General features: G+C 31.1%; 1 protein-coding gene and 1 long non-coding RNA gene across 6 annotated transcripts; one reads left to right on the forward strand and one right to left on the reverse strand.

Annotated features, from left to right (window-relative positions):
- The first annotated feature begins 5,483 nt into the window (after nt 1-5,483).
- Nucleotides 5,484-16,420, forward strand: LOC124419263 (tetraspanin-12-like). 5 transcript variants are annotated; one of them, XR_006940463.1, is made up of 5 exons: nt 5,486-5,692; nt 5,861-5,971; nt 7,646-7,762; nt 7,883-8,162; nt 11,447-16,420. XR_006940463.1 is itself a non-coding variant. In XM_046947896.1 (3 exons), the coding sequence occupies exons 1-3, from the start codon at nt 5,629-5,631 to the stop codon at nt 7,949-7,951; spliced, it is 246 nt and encodes an 81-aa protein (XP_046803852.1). In that variant the 5' UTR covers nt 5,487-5,628; the 3' UTR covers nt 7,952-9,909. The 5 variants fall into 5 exon arrangements, 1 of the variants encoding a protein (XP_046803852.1); XR_006940465.1 differs by having other exon boundaries at nt 12,633-16,420; XR_006940462.1 differs by lacking the exon at nt 11,447-16,420 and having other exon boundaries at nt 5,484-5,692; nt 7,883-9,909.
- On the reverse strand, nt 9,959-10,293 carry LOC111691048. The gene is made up of 2 exons (XR_002762918.2): nt 10,261-10,293; nt 9,959-10,200 (listed from the first exon to the last, which is right to left on the reverse strand). It is a non-coding gene; the product is annotated as an uncharacterized LOC111691048 (long non-coding RNA).
- Nucleotides 16,421-16,426: the final 6 nt, after the last annotated feature.

The raw sequence follows: 16,426 nt of genomic DNA on the forward strand, positions 1-16,426 counted from the left end.
AGACTAGACTATAGACTAGACTATAGACTAGACTATAAGCTAGACTATAGACTAGACTATAGACTAGACTATAGACTAGACTATAGACTGGACTATAGACTAGACTATAGACTCGCCTCTTCACAGGTCTTCACAGAGCACACGTGCATTTTAGACTAGACTATAGCTCAGACTATAGACCAGAATATAAACTAGACTATAGTCTGGACTATAGACTGAATTATTGACTAGACTATATACATACTAAATTATTGACTAGTATGTAAATTAGACTGTAAACTAAATTATAGAAGAGACTATAAACTAGACTATAGAGTAAACTATCGAATAGACTATAAACTTTAGGCTATTCTATATATTACGCGAAGTCTAGCCCATGTTCCAGTCGACATTCGATTGTCTGACTATTTACAAGTCTATTGATCTGTTTATTGACTAGTGTATATGCCAGTCTATTGGCTACTCGATGTACTACCATATAAGTAAATATATTCAATATTTTTCCGGATTTGAATAAAATTTATATGGTATTATTTATTCCTTATCAGCATAATTAATTTTTAAAAATTCCTATGTCAAATGTGATAAACAAATGTGATCAGAGTCTGTCTATGTTACAGAATTATAATCTAAGATTATTACATAAATATTGGGATTATTTCTTGGGGTTAAATGCTTTAAACCTAAGAAATTCATATATAATATCTATTCTTATCCAAACAAAACAAATACTTAATTTATTTTTAACTCTTAACAGTAACAAACTGGTTTTGAGTTATTGTTATTATATCGGTTTTAAATTCTATAAATATAATTTAGCAGTTTACAGTTATGTCTCTTCTAATGTTTAAAAAGCTTTATATTATTTATCTTTTGTTTATTTAAAATTTACTAGGTTTTGTTTGTATTTTTTGTTTTCAACAAAATATTGGTAGTATTTATTAGGGTGTTCTTTTTATTAGTATTTAATTACCTTGTCATATTAGTTTGTTTGACATGTCAATTATTAAGTCTTGAAATCAATCGACTTATTCTATCATTGCAAAAAATTCATATAAATGATGAAAGTTTATTTAAGTTAGATTAAAAACAAACTAGATTTAGAAATTACATTTCCATGAAAGTGAAGATTATACACATGTGATGTCAAACGAAGGAATTAGTTAGCAGATGTAGCGAAACATTAATATATCACTTCCATACAATTGGTCTTATGACAAACACATAAAAAGTACTCAATCATTTTAGTTTCGCTCATTTTCAAAAACCTGTTTGCTTTGCTTTGAATATGTTATCAAATTAACAAATCTAGAGTTTTGAATATCACCACATTTAGTACAGGATTGACATAAATTGAAAATAAAACATTTCAAGTAAAACAGCTTTGAATGGATTGTTTAATACAATCGCTCTCAAAGTAGTTTTGTAGTGGTAGTGCCTACAACTACATGGAGAAGTATAAAAAGGCGCATACTTTTTAGTAAACACTTAAATAACATGAGTTTTTTTTTGCAATATGTATATACTTTATTGAGAAGGGTTAATTCAATTGAAATAAGAATCTTAAATGATATGAGTATGTGTGTGAAACTTATGCCTTGTTTTTTTTCATATTCCCGCTTTTAGTGTAAATATGTGTATTTAAGTATTTATTTACTTTATATAATTGCATATGAAATATATTTATTTCACTCTTTGTAAATATGCTACTCACCCCGACAGGGTAACCACATCTGAGTATTTGTTGCAAGATCCAGAGGATTATTTCTCAATGTCGTAGTAATTAAATATTTAAAATATTGATTGAAAAATATAATCATAAATGAATAAGAAGAAGAATTCTCTGCATTGGCTGTATATTTCCGTGGTAATATATTATATAAAATTTGTGTTCAAATTTGAGGATGGTATTATGCTTTTGTGCTTATGTTTGTTACATCCAAATATTAGTCTATAGTCTAGTCTATAGTGTAGTCGATATTCCAGGACTATAGGTTTAGTCTATTGTCAAGTCTATAGTCGAGTCTAAGTTAAGTCTATAGTCAAGTCTATAGTCTAGTCTATAGTCTAGCCTATAGTCTAGTCTACAGTCTAGTCTATATTCCAGTCTATATTTCAGTCTATATTCTAGTCGAAACTCTAGTCTGTTGTCTAAAGTCTAGCCTTAAGTCTAGTCTAAAGTCTAATCTATAGTCTAGTCTATAGTCTAAACTATAGTCTAGTCTATAGTCTAGTCTATAGTCTAGTCTATAGTCTAGTCTATAGTCTAGTCTATAGTCTAGTCTATAGTCCAGTCTATAGTCTAGTCTATAGTCTAGTCTATAGTCTAGTCTATAGTCTAGTCTATAGTCTAGTCTATAGTCTAGTCTATAGTCTAGTCTATAGTCTAGTGTATGGTCTAGTCTGTAGTCTAATCTATAGTCTAGTCTATAGTCTAGTCTATAGTCTAGTGTATGGTCTAGTCTATAGTCTAGTCTATAGTCTAGTGTATAGTCTAGTCTATAGTCTAGTCTATAGTCTAGTCTATAGTCTAGTCTATAGTCTAGTCTATAGTCTAGTCTATAGTCTAGTCTATAGTCTAGTCTATAGTCTAGTCTATAGTCTAGTCTATAGTCTAGTCTATAGTGTAGTCTATAGTGTAGTCTATAGTGTAGTCTATAGTGTAGTCTACAGTCTAGTCTATAGTCTAGTCTATAGTCTAGTCTATATTCTAGTCTGTAGTCTAGACTATAGTCTAGTCTATAGTCTAGTCTATAGTCTAGTCTATAGTCTATTCTATAGTCTAGTCTATAGTCTAGTCTATAGTCTAGTCTATAGTCTAGTCTATAGTCTAGTCTATAGTCTAGTCTATAGTCTAGTCTATAGTCTAGTCTATAGTCTAGTCTATAGTCTAGTCTATAGACTAGTCTATAGTCTAGTCTATAGTCTAGTCTATAGTCTAGTCTATAGTCTAGTCTATAGTCTAGTCTATAGTCTAGTCTATAGTCTAGTCTATAGTCTAGTCTATAGTCTAGTCTATAGTCTAGTCTATAGTCTAGTCTATAGTCTAGTCTATAGTCTAGTCTATAGTCTAGTCTATAGTCTAGTCTATAGTCTAGTCTATAGTCTAGTCTATAGTCTAGTCTATAGTCTAGTCTATAGTCTAGTCTATAGTCTAGTCTATAGTCTAGTCTATAGTCTAGTCTATAGTCTAGTCTATAGTCTAGTCTATAGTCTAGTCTATAGTCTAGTCTATAGTCTAGTCTATAGTCTAGTCTATAGTCTAGTCTATAGTCTAGTCTATAGTCTAGTCTATAGTCTAGTCTATAGTCTAGTCTATAGTCTAGTCTATAGTCTAGTCTATAGTCTAGTCTATAGTGTAGTCTATAGTGTAGTCTATAGTCTAGTCTATAGTCTAGTCTATAGTCTAGTCTATATTCTAGTCTGTAGTCTAGACTATAGTCTAGTCTATAGTCTAGTCTATAGTCTAGTCTATAGTCTAGTCTATAGTCTAGTCTATAGTGTAGTCTATAGTGTAGTCTATAGTCTAGTCTATAGTCTAGTCTATAGTCTAGTCTATATTCTAGTCTGTAGTCTAGACTATAGTCTAGTCTATAGTCTAGTCTATAGTCTAGTCTATAGTCTATTCTATAGTGTAGTCTATAGTCTAGTCTATAGTCTAGTCTATAGTCTAGTCTATATTCTAGTCTGTAGTCTAGACTATAGTCTAGTCTATAGTCTAGTCTATAGTCTAGTCTATAGTCTATTCTATAGTCTAGTCTATAGTCTAGTCTATAGTCTAGTCTATAGTCTAGTCTATAGTCTAGTCTATAGTCTAGTCTATAGTCTAGTCTATAGACTAGTCTATAGTCTAGTCTATAGTCTGGTCTATAGTCTAGTCTATAGTCTAGTCTATAGTCTAGTCTATAGTCTAGTCTATAGTCTAGTCTATAGTCTAGTCTATAGTCTAGTCTATAGTCTAGTCTATAGTCTAGTCTATAGTCTAGTCTATAGTCTAGTCTATAGTCTAGTCTATAGTCTAGTCTATAGTCTAGTCTAGTCTATAGTCTAGTCTATAGTCTAGTCTATAGTCTAGTCTATAGTCAAGTCTATAGTCTAGTCTATAGTCTAGTCTATAGTCTAGTCTATAGTCAAGTCTATAGTCTAGTCTATAGTCTAGTCTATAGTCTAGTCTATAGTCTAGTCTATAGTCTAGTCTATAGTCTAGTCTATAGTCTAGTCTATAGTCTAGTCTATAGTCTAGTCTATAGTCTAGTCTATAGTCTAGTCTATAGTCTAGTCTATAGTCTAGTCTATAGTCTAGTCTATAGTCTAGTCTATAGTCTATAGTCTATAGTTTAGTCTATAGTCTAGTCTATAGTCTAGTCTATAGTCTAGTCTATAGTTTAGTCTATAGTCTAGTCAATAGTCTAGTCTATAGTCTAGCCTATAGTCTAGCCAATAGTCTAGTCTATAGTCTAGTCTATAGTCTAGTCTTTAGTCTAGTCTATAGTCTAGTCTATAGTCTAGTCTATAGTCTAGTCTATAGTCTAGTCTATAGTCTAGTCTAAAGTATAGTCTATAGTCAAGTCTATAGTCTAGTCTATAGTCTAGTCTATAGTCTAGTCTATAGTCTAGTCTATAGTCTAGTCTATAGTCTAGTCTATAGTCTAGTCTATAGTCTAGTCTATAGTCTAGTCTATAGTCTAGTCTATAGTCTAGTCTATAGTCTAGTCTATAGTCTAGTCTATAGTCTAGTCTATAGTCTAGTCTATAGTCTAGTCTATAGTCTAGTCTATAGTCTAGACTATAGTCTAGTATATAGTCTAGTATATAGTCTAGTCTATAGTCTAGTCTATAGTCTAGTCTATAGTCTAGTCTATAGTCTAGTCTATAGTCTAGTCTCTAGTCTAGTCTATAGTGTAGTCTATAGTCTAGCCTCTAGTCTAGTCTATAGTCTAGTCTATAGTCTATACTCTGTCTATACTCTAGTCTATACTCTAGTCTATACTCTAGTCTATAGTCCAGTTTATAATCTAGTTTATAGTGTAGTTTATAGTGTAGTCTATTGGCTAGTCTATTGTCTAGTCTATAGTGTAGTCTATTGTCTAGTCTATAGTGTAGTCTATTGTCTAGTCCATAGTCTAGTCTATAGTCTAGTCCATAGTCTAGTCTATAGTCTAGTCTATAGTCTAGTCTATAGTCTAGTCTATAGTCTAGTCTATAGTCAAGTCTACAGTCTAGTGTAGTTAATATTGGATTGATATTGAATTCTTGCTTTGAAAAAAAAGTAAATTTTTGGATTTTTTAAAGACTCTGTTTGTAAAGAGATGAAAAGCATCTGGTAACCTTAATCTGCTATATACAAATTTGTATACATTTTTCCCTTTTTTTTATTAACGTACATATGTATGTGTTAAGTGAACAGTATTTGTGAGATTATATTTCAATGTTTAAATTGAAATAAACGGATATTTAGTGTGCTGTTGCAAGTATATCGAATCTGTTGAAGGAGCGGACAAAAATTTGTGTGTTAAATGCTTAATAAAATAATTTTAACAAAAATCATTACTTTTCTTTTTAAAGTTAAATTAAAAGTATTTAAAGAAAATACTTCAGTGATTTAGAAAAGGGTTTTTAAAATGACAAATGGAAAAGTGTTGTTTTAAGACTCTATTACTAAAGCCGAATTACAAACATAAAAGTTTAGTAGGTATATAAATTAACAAAGAAATATTGCTATAATATATAAAATTGTATAGTGTAAAATTTTGTAATTAGCAAATTGAAATGTGAGTTTAAGACTTTATTAACCTTTTATTGAAATCTTTTAAATTTTATTTCCTGTCCAAACATGCTAACTCTGTTTTATAAAATAAAGCCGGTAGATAGACACATTTATGAACGTGGTTGCTTGCGAGCTGGCGAAGAATATTTGGAGACTCACATTGTTTCTGTATGGATCTATATAATGCTAACAATATTTTGGCAGGTTAATAATATTAACTTCTTTATAATCTATAAAATTTCTGATTTTTTTAATTTGTATTTAATTTTGGTTTAATTAGTTTTGAAATTTATTTAGTTATATTATTTCTTAATTTAGCGGCCCAATAGTAGAAATACAATGTAGCGGCTGCGGAGACGGATTTTTAATTGAGTTTTGACAGCTTAAATCGTAGTCGAAATCGGCAACAAATTAAAATTTATTTTAATTTGTTTGCGAATTTTTTTCTCTTTTAGATTTTGAGTTCCTATGAACCAAAATCATATTTTTACTAAAGAAGAATTGCATTCTCTTCTAAACTATAAAATAGAAAAACAAATAATAATAAAATGGCTACAAATCCGTAACCGCAGCTGCACACCTTATAATTTAGATTTTATCTTTTAACCAAAAAACCAAAAAGTATAAACATATATCCAGTGTAGAAAACGCAACCACATCCGCAAGTTTGTTTAAGAAAATATTGTTAATTTTGAAATTGTTTCAATCTGAAATTGTGACCTTCGGTATCGGTATTAAGTTAATATGTATAAGATATTTCATTCAATATTGAACGAAAACTGTACTTCTCATAAATGATCATCGATCACGAATGCGATAATTTGATTTGGTATGTCAACTGTCCAGTCAACAAGACATTTTATTGTTTGATCGACAGTTCTCCTCATGCAGATGTTCAACATTCTTTATTTTGACACATCTAGTTGCCATCAATTACTTTGAACGTCGATACAAACGCCTTCTTATCCCTGATCTATGAGGTAACAGCTAGAGCTTTAAACCTTGCTCCTTTTCTGAAAGTATTGCTTCATATGTTGTGGTCGTCCTGAGAAGTTAAGGAGACTGTTAAAGGCTTCGACTATTATCGATTGAGCTTCAAATTCCTCCCAAGTAAAGACGACTTGGGAGGAATTTGAAGCTGAGATAACCCTAATTTAAGGTCCTGAAAGATGTTTAAAATGGTAACCAAATATGGCGATATTTTGGGACTTATATACATATATAGTCGATGATTATATTAAAGTACAGTCGACAGCATATAACAACAAGTTTGAAACAGTATACAATGAGGAGATGGTGGGTATAACTCTCCTTAAGTTGCATGCTTTTCTGGTTTAGAATGGGTATAATCCGAACGACTTTCCAAATATCTGCTGTGAATCGAGAGTTATAGAAAATGTTTAAGATATTCCAGACTTATTATAACTAGTTTGTATCTAGAACTGTGAAACGCAATAAGCTTTCAAATAAGCTGCTTTGTACTCTTTCTTTCACTGGAACGTATGCTCACACATGTAAAAAAAAAACCCCAGTCAGAGAACTATTTTTACGCTCTGTCTTTCGCTGACCTAGAACTTTTAAAGGTTTCGACTTGATAATAAAGTCGGCTTCATTAGATTCTGTCAATTTTTTAAAATTTCGAACAAAAATTAAAGAAACAAAACTTGTTCCAAAACTGTTACTTAGAAATTTGTTCCGAGTGTGAAAAATTTGAAGAATATTCATTGAATGAATTAGTTCGAGAGCCATTCTATTGGTCAAGCTAAACAAGGATTAATTGTAGAACTTATTTAAACGCTTCTACTTAATTTTTTTTGTAATTTTTTATTATTTTTTAGTTGTTTTTTATATTTTAATTTTATTATTTTTTATTTAAAGAGTTTTGAAATTTCGAAAATAATTTACGAAAAAGGCTGTGTTCAAGCGGGTGAAGAATGGATGGAAAGAAATCTTATTATAATATCCACAAGTGCTATTATAACAATTTTCTTTCAGGTTTGTTTTTGTTTTATTATTATTATTTTTTATTTATTGTTTAATTATTTTTTTTGTTAAATTTTCTTTTAAACAAAACTCAACTAAATCGTTTTTTTCTACTTTCCCAACAACAAACAGATATTATTTATAATTTTTACTCAAAATCTACGTGCTGAAATAAATGCTCAAAAATCAAAATGGCACTGACAATTGCCCACAGCCCCTTAAGAAAGGCTGGTTGCTGTTTAAGCGGCTGGAAATGGACATGAAAACAACAACAAGAAGAAAAACTAAATAAAACAACCGAAATTAAATCTTATGATTAGTCAACTAAAATATCATGTTACCTTTAAATCATGGTATTTATGAATGTCACATATTTGGACAGCTGGAATGATGAATATCGCCTGTTAAATATGTATGTAAGCTAAATTTTAAATATTTATAATTATAACTATTGTATATTATTAAGTTGCCAATTTTTTGATAGTCTATTTTTAACAATGAATATTTGTAAATTTTTAAGATTTTTACCTCTACGTACCTTTGAACATTATTACTTAGTTTTTATTATTATTGTTATTATAGCTCAAGTCTATTTTTCTATTATTTCTAGCGCGCAAAACTAACGTGTTTTATCAATACCTATAAGTATGCAAAATCGTATTTTTTTAATATGATTAAGAACTTTACAAATTTTAATGTCTTTTTGGCTCTAAAATTACATTGGCCAACAAAATTTTGAAAAACTTTGAAACCTAAAGTATACATTTTAAATCCGAATCATCAGGTATTTTATATATCATATCCTAAAAGCTATATTTGATACCTTATAAAAGCGAAAAGGTATCTTATTTATACAAAACGTTATGGTGTCTGAAAGTATCCACATAATTCAAAACAACATCCTTTTTATCAAGCTTTTCTCTAATAAATTTCGCCTTCAGGTCAACATGTTTAGTCCTGTTTGAGAATGAGTTATTCTAAGCTATATTTTTTGCACTTTTGTTTTCGCAATTAATTATCATCTGCCCTAGCTGTTCTTGAGTCAATTCTCGTTGTAAACGTTGCAACCAAATACACTCCTGAAAGGCTGAGACCATTGACATATACTTTGCCTGTGTTGATGAGAGTGCGACTGTACGTTGCCGTCTTGCAGACCAAGATATTGCTCCACCATGTAATATAAACAAATATCTTGTGGTGTACCGTCTGTCATCCACGTTACCATACAAGTCTGCATCACACAAATTAACTAGATTACCTTGACCACACTGATATGTAGTACCTTTTAGATACCTCATAACTCTTTTAACTGCAGCCCAAAGAGTTTCGTACTAAAACGGCTTAACAAATTCACTGCATAACTGATGTCGGGGCTAGGGATTTGCGCTGCGAATAAAAAACTACCGACAGCCTGCATATACGGCACATTTTCCATTTCTCTTTTCTCAATTTTATTGTAGGGACACATTTCCGATGACAACTTTTGACCAACATCCATAGGTGTAGATACCGCCTTACATTCACTCATTGAGAAACGTTTTAATACTTCCTCACTGTATTTTGTCTGATCAATTCTAATTGTGCCCTCTTCATAATCACAGGAAATTCTTACACCCAAAACAGAAAAAGCTTCACCAAGATCCTTTATCTTGAAGTTTGTGGCCAAATTGTGTTTTAGTCGATTGATCAAGTTAATGTCGTTACAAAACACCAAGACGTTGTAGACATAAATCGCAACGTATGATTGAAGATGATTGAACCTTCGATGTGATAATAAACACATTGATCGACATCGCTACGTTGTAAACCAAGGTTTAGTAAGCTTCTTATTCCGCACTCGACAAGACTGCTTTAAGCCTTACGGCTGAACCATACAAATTTGCTCTTCTAGGTCTCCATTAAGAAACGCTGTTACTGCATCTAGCTGATGAATTATTAGCTTATGTTTCGCCGCCAATGAAAAAAAAACGTAATAATGTGTATCGCACTACAGGTGCAAACGTCTCCTCGTAGTCGACACCTTTCTGGTGACTACAGCCTTTTACAACCAGTCTGGCCTTATTACATATCTCGACGCTTGTCAATTTAATATTTCCCAGGAACTTACCGCTACAAATATAAATTATACAATTTAACTTCAATAAAATACGATCGTTGAAGAATAGATATTTTTTCTATATCTATTCTTCATTAAATATGAGTAAAATATTTATTGAAATGAAATTTTTATTCGATTATCTGTAACATCCACTATTAACAATAATATTTTTATCCAAAGCGTCCTCGTAAAAATACTAGGCAAGCTGGAAACATATCATTCAGTTTTTCTATAGAACTATATGCCAATTCCTCAGCAGCCAGAAGTAAAAATCTGTTTACCATGATTCAATAATAGTGACAATTAATAGCTTTTATGGCATCCCTTCAAAAATAAAGCCTGATAAGTATTCCTATGTAATAAAATACTAAAGGTTAAGATGGATTGATAGTATGCACTCTAATTAACTTACCCGTAATGTTAATTTAGTCTAAATGTTGTCCCTCTACGTAAATGTTGCTTCTTTTCCATTAAATGTTTTCAAAAAATAGTCCTGCAAATAAAAAAGTTAAGTAAATTGGTTTTTAGACTTTAAATTAGGAATGTAAATAGTTACATTTAAATTAACATGAATATTTAATGCTTTTTCTTTCTACTTACCTTAAACAAATTCGTCCGGCGCAATGTATAATAAAATATAATTAAAAAAAATACACAAGGATCTATAAATCTATAGATTTTAAATAAATGTTTTCCATTTTCTGGTGTTTCCAGCATAGTTTTTCTTCTTGTTTGGAGATTCCGTAACTTCTCTATCATTTGAGTATTGGGAATCAATTCAAGATCTTTTGCAGGATCTTGATTCGAAAGATGACTAGTTTTCATATCTGATCCACTCATTAAATGATTGATTAAGACTAAAGGTTCCCTCATTGTTATATTCTTCATCTTCAAAAATCGTTTCTTGAGAATATGTATATGGGCACTGATCATATACACTATGATCAGTCTTATCACTATTCACAGACATGGCTTAACCTATGAATGGAAAATTGCTAAGTTAAAACAAAGTGATGATATGTATGTATGAATTTAGTCTTTAATTAAGTTAATTTTTACGTTATATATCTCAAGCTTAAAATGAATATTAATTAGCAATGCAGTTTGACAGCTGTTTAAACTACAGAGCTTTTACAAATTTTAACGCCGGTATTACTTCTTGGCATTGCCAACACTGATACTTTTGTCTTATACAAATTTTAATACATTTTTTTTTTCAATTCAATCTTTTGAACTGAAATCCGTACTCCGTTTGGAGCTTACGAAACTAATAGAACGATAGATACATATTTTTTCTTTACGACTGCGCTGCCATTAGCATATTTTTTCATAACAACATATTTTTTGAATAAATTTTCGATTGGAAATGGACCAATGATTTTGTCTGTTTTCTCAGTGTAATCTAACACGATTACGCTAATATGCATTTTTATTTTTACCTCGATATACCTTTTACTAAGATGTAATGAAATCCATTAGGATTTTCCAATTTTAGATCGGAAAAGTTTTTAATTTACTTCCTTAGGAGCTATTAGTTAGATCTTTTACTTTCCATTATATTTATTTACTCTTAATTATAACTTATGCTCTCTTTTCAGCATGAGAAGAGCGAATTAACGAGACTAATAGAACGATGGATACATATTTTTTTCTTTACGACTGCGCTGTCATCAGCACGTTTTTTCTTAATAACTAATTTTCTCCAGAAATTTTCTTTTAATTAATGAGATTTATTAACAATTGTTAAATTTTTCTTATAGAACTTTTTATGCTCTTTATTTCTATTAACTTTTTATATTATTTTGAAAAGCTTTTCCTAGTTTAAGTGTTTCCAAAAGCTTAACAAGAAGTTAGCATCTCAAACTCTTTAAACGGATCTTGTGTTGACTCAAAATCTGTTATATTAAACAGCTGTAAGCAAACATTCACAATTGAATAAGAAATCATAACAATAATGTAGATCCCACACCATAATTTACAAAATGTATAATGTGGACTCAATGTGGCTGACTCAGTGAATGCAATTTCAGCACCATGAGAATTAAAAACCCATTCGGTTTACTATATAAAAAATAAGAAATTATACAACATTTAAAGAGATAATCATCATCATTTTAGATAGTTTATGGTTGTTTCATTTTTCTTTAGCCAACTTGGTAATGTTATGTATTTAGAGCCTCTTATGGAAGTTAAAGGATTTTAAACGGAATGAATTAAAAAAAAAATAATTTTGGGAGCGAACCACGGCTCCTTTTTTTAAATAAATAAAAATTCAGACACTCACAATTTGATTTACACAATTTTTTATTTTATTCAATCCAAACATTCGCAGGATTTTTTGATATTAAAAACTTATTACTTTTATTAACTTTAAAATTGACAAAATATTAATTATTAATTCAAGAGTTAAAATTCAGCTCGACGTTCGATTAGATTCGCACCGCAACCAAGACTGCACATTTCAGGCCAGCTTTGTTGGCTCATTCTCATGAATCGATCACGTTGCACCTACATGTGCAAGTATGCAGACGCTGACTGTGTAAATTAGTTTCTCACAGAATTATTGCAAGAAGACAATTTTGTAATCGGATCGGATGCGCGTGTAAAAGTAAAAATATAAAAAGAGCTGACAATCAATTATTTTTTAGGCGGAAGTGTTGCCAGCTGTGTTAACATGGATGATGATTCTTATAAATATATTTACTTCTAAGTGCTTTATTTTCGTCTCGAGTACTTGTACTGGGTTGAGATTTCTAAACAACTTCCATACAACTTCTTTTCTAGCGGGCGTATCAGCCGATATCCGAGGTGTTGAAGAGTATGTTGCTAAGCACTTATGCTTTCGGCCAAAGTTTCATCGTCGCTACTGTCGTTATCATCACTTAAAATTACGTATTGTTGCGTATAAATACCTCAACGTTAACTGGCACATACCACGGCAAGTTATCAATTATTATGTTCTCATCACCACCACCTAATTTTTCATCTGAGATATCTACAACTTGTTGGCCTGATTTTCCCAAAAACGCTATGGACATATATTTTCCTTTTTTACCTTGTGACATGATAGTATAAGAGAAATGTTAGAAGATCTTCCAGCAAGCTATAGGTGAGGTAAAATTTAGTTCATAACTCATATATTCTATTACACGTGAACATATAACACATTATCCATGCCAACGAGATACTAATCAATAAATTGAGGTATGAGCTTTGAGCTGGCCATTAATCGTTTTTTTTGCACTGAAAACAAAATCTTTTTTGCCGCCTACTTCGGATCTCCATCCTGTTGGAATATAACTCTGAATATGCACACTCTTCTACCTGTTGGAATATAACTCTGAATATGCACACTCTTCTACAAAGTCTGGAATATTGGATTGTAAAATGTTCAAATAATCCTAGGCGAAAAATCTTCGGTTCATCGGACCATATACCGTTTTCCAGTCATTAACAATTTCTAATTTTTTCTGCCTTATGGCTGATATAAGGACAATTCTACGAAGAACTCTCTGGGCTTTCTATAAACTTACTAGATTGTTTATGACGGCAGCAACTTGTTTGATTGTTTTTATATGTTTGAACGTTATTAGTTCTGACATCTAAGTCCTCAGGTTGCTTGGGTCTTCCTTTGATTTCGAGAGAGACTTTGAGCTGCTGACAATGCCAGCAATCTATAATTCATACATTATTCCGGAATGTTAATTAATCCATTTGATTAGTTTTTATTATGTAATTACCAACGCAATCATTGCGATATTCTAATCAAGAGTTGCATACTGCTCGAGTCTAGTAAATGGTAGAAAACTCGTGAGTGTTCACTTGTCCAAATAGAAATTCGGTACAAAAATAGCAAAAAGTCCATCTTATCGACTTGTCCCAATACATTTATTATAAACAGCTATAACGTTAGGTAGTGATGATATGATACATATCTTAAGGTTAAATGGAACCACGTGTGCTTAAAACACAGGAGGTTTCAGAAAGCCTCTTTGACACACGGACTGATATTTTGAAAGTTCCACGTGGAATGATATGACTAGAAGTTTTAAGGTTTGATAAACTCTCCTTGCAACCTAATTTTGTGTGACGAAAAGTCCAGGTGTCTAAAATACTAAGATTTCAAAACTCTGTGGAGCTAGTGATGCTTGCCTCAGAATTTTTTAATTTCCCTTAAGGAAAATCATTGATATTTATCTGCCGCAAAGAACACGATGAATTTAATCATGTTCTTCAATATAAGTCAAACTTACTTCAACCAAAAAACGGTTTATGGTTCCTGTCAAAGTTGTTAACGTTAGATTGTGGTTTTAGATGACATCCTTTGGATGATATGTAACTCACCAGATCCTTGCACCAGCTAAATGGGCAAGTATATCAATTAAACTTGTTATCGAGTCATCTCTGAAGTCTAAAAACTTGGTTTTAGGATGAAAATTTTATAAATAAAAATCGAATTCCGGATATGAAACATGACCTTTTTATACCATCTAATAGTTTTTCTTGGACTAGAATAATATGATAATAGTTGCTCAGATCGATCAATTCCTCCATTTTTTTTCTATATAAGCAAGACATGGGTGATGTGCCGTAGTTATGGATAAAACATTGCGTTTATCCTTCCATTTTGTAACGTAAACATTTCAAGTTCTTCTCCAAATCATGTCTCCCTTTTTAGTGGTTATACCATTAATAAATGATGGCCACGGCTAAGAAATGAATCCATAAGTTTCAGGACTACAGTTTTTGTTTTCGATTCTGTCGTATCTTCTGTAACTTTTTCTGCATAAATTTCAGCATTTAAAATGTAGCCATCATTTGAGGTGAGTTCATAAAACTTTATGCCGTACTTAGCACGTTTCCCTTTAATGTATTGCTTAAATGATAATCTTCCTTTAATAAGCATTAGAGACTCATCTAAGGACAAGTCTTTCTTTTTATTTTATTAATATTTGTAGTGTTTTTGTTATTTCAGGGATTTTGTAACTTGAAGCTCAGGCAGTAATTTAATATTAAACGACCAGTAAACTGTATCAAAGTTACTCACACTACAGCAACATGGCGTGATCTATAATTTAAACGTATTATTCCTTTTTGAATTTTTCCTTGTGGATATATGATATATATATTATTGTGTTTAAAATCTAAAATTTCCTTTTTAGTTAAAGATGATATTTGACATTAGTTACTAAATTTTCTACAAATGTTGTCGATGAAATACCTCTTTACTGCCACTCCATCTCCAAATCATTATCAATATATTATTATATAATGGCTAAACGCTCAAATCTTTGCAGCATCGGTACGAAAGGATCTCTTCTACTATTGATTAGTTAAAGTTAAGATCTCTTCAACTCTTGATCAGTGAAAGGCAGGATCACTTCTACTATTGATCAGTTAAATAAAATATCTCTTCTACTACTGATAAGTAAAAGACAGGATCTTATCTACTAGATTAGTGAAAGGCTCTTCCAAAATCGGTTAGGGATGAAAGATTTCAGTTCTATTATTGATTAGTGGAAGGTAGCATATCTAGTGAAAGTCAAGTTATCTGTTTTTTATAAGTGAAAGGCAGGTTTTCTTCTACTATTGACTAGTAAATGTCAAGATTGCTTCTATTTTTGATTATTTTATTTTTTAATATTTTTCTTATTTACTTTTTATTTATGCCACTATCTCTATATAAAAAGTAGTACTTGTGGAGAACCTCCCCCCCCCACAAACACCACTCCATTTTCAGACAACTGTAGCTCGCCAAATATAAACTTTTCTCCATCCTCATGAAAGTCTACCTGCCCCCTAGAATTAGTCCATGTGATCTCTACACGGCTGATGTTTCATTCCTCCTCTCGATGCTGTTTCGATCAGAAGAGAAGCTAATAGCTCCTCTATGACAGGGAAAAACCTTTTTTTCTTCTCCCATCTGCATCCAAAAATTGGATGCAGGCGCTAGCTGCATTTCTAAAACATCGTCGTACCAGAGATTATTTTCGCACACAAAAACACAAGATAAACGATCCGTATTATTATTTAAACATAATTCAACAGTTTAATATTTATATTAAATATTCTATACCTACAACCGCTTTTTATTAAAAAAAAAATTCATCTCTATTTTTATCACGAAAATGCCAAAGGTAAACTTTTTTCCATCCTCATGAAAGTCTACCTGCTCCTTATCAGAAGAGGAGCTAAAAGCTCTTCTATGACAGAAAAGAACTTTTTTTCATCCAAAAATTGGATGCAGACGCTAGCTGCATTTCTAGTACCTCATCGTACCAGAGGTTATTTTCGCACACAAAAACAAAAGATAAACGATCCATATTATTTTTAACTTTATTACACAGTTGAATATTTAACCCATTAAACGCCAAGGCAATTAAAAATAAAAAAATTGAAATTCATTTATTTATTTGTAGTTAAATAGAGTTAAAGATTACAGAAAAAAACAAAAAAGTAAAAAAAAAAATTTTTGGAAATGTGTTTTTGGGGCTGTACTCGGACGGGTACAGTGGCGTCATGAGTATGCAATTTTTTCAAGTATGAAAATTTTTGAAGCATACTTTTTCAACACATAG

The sequence above is a fragment of the Lucilia cuprina genome, chromosome 2 (genome assembly GCF_022045245.1).
Source record: "Lucilia cuprina isolate Lc7/37 chromosome 2, ASM2204524v1, whole genome shotgun sequence".
NCBI lineage: Eukaryota > Metazoa > Arthropoda > Insecta > Diptera > Calliphoridae > Lucilia > Lucilia cuprina.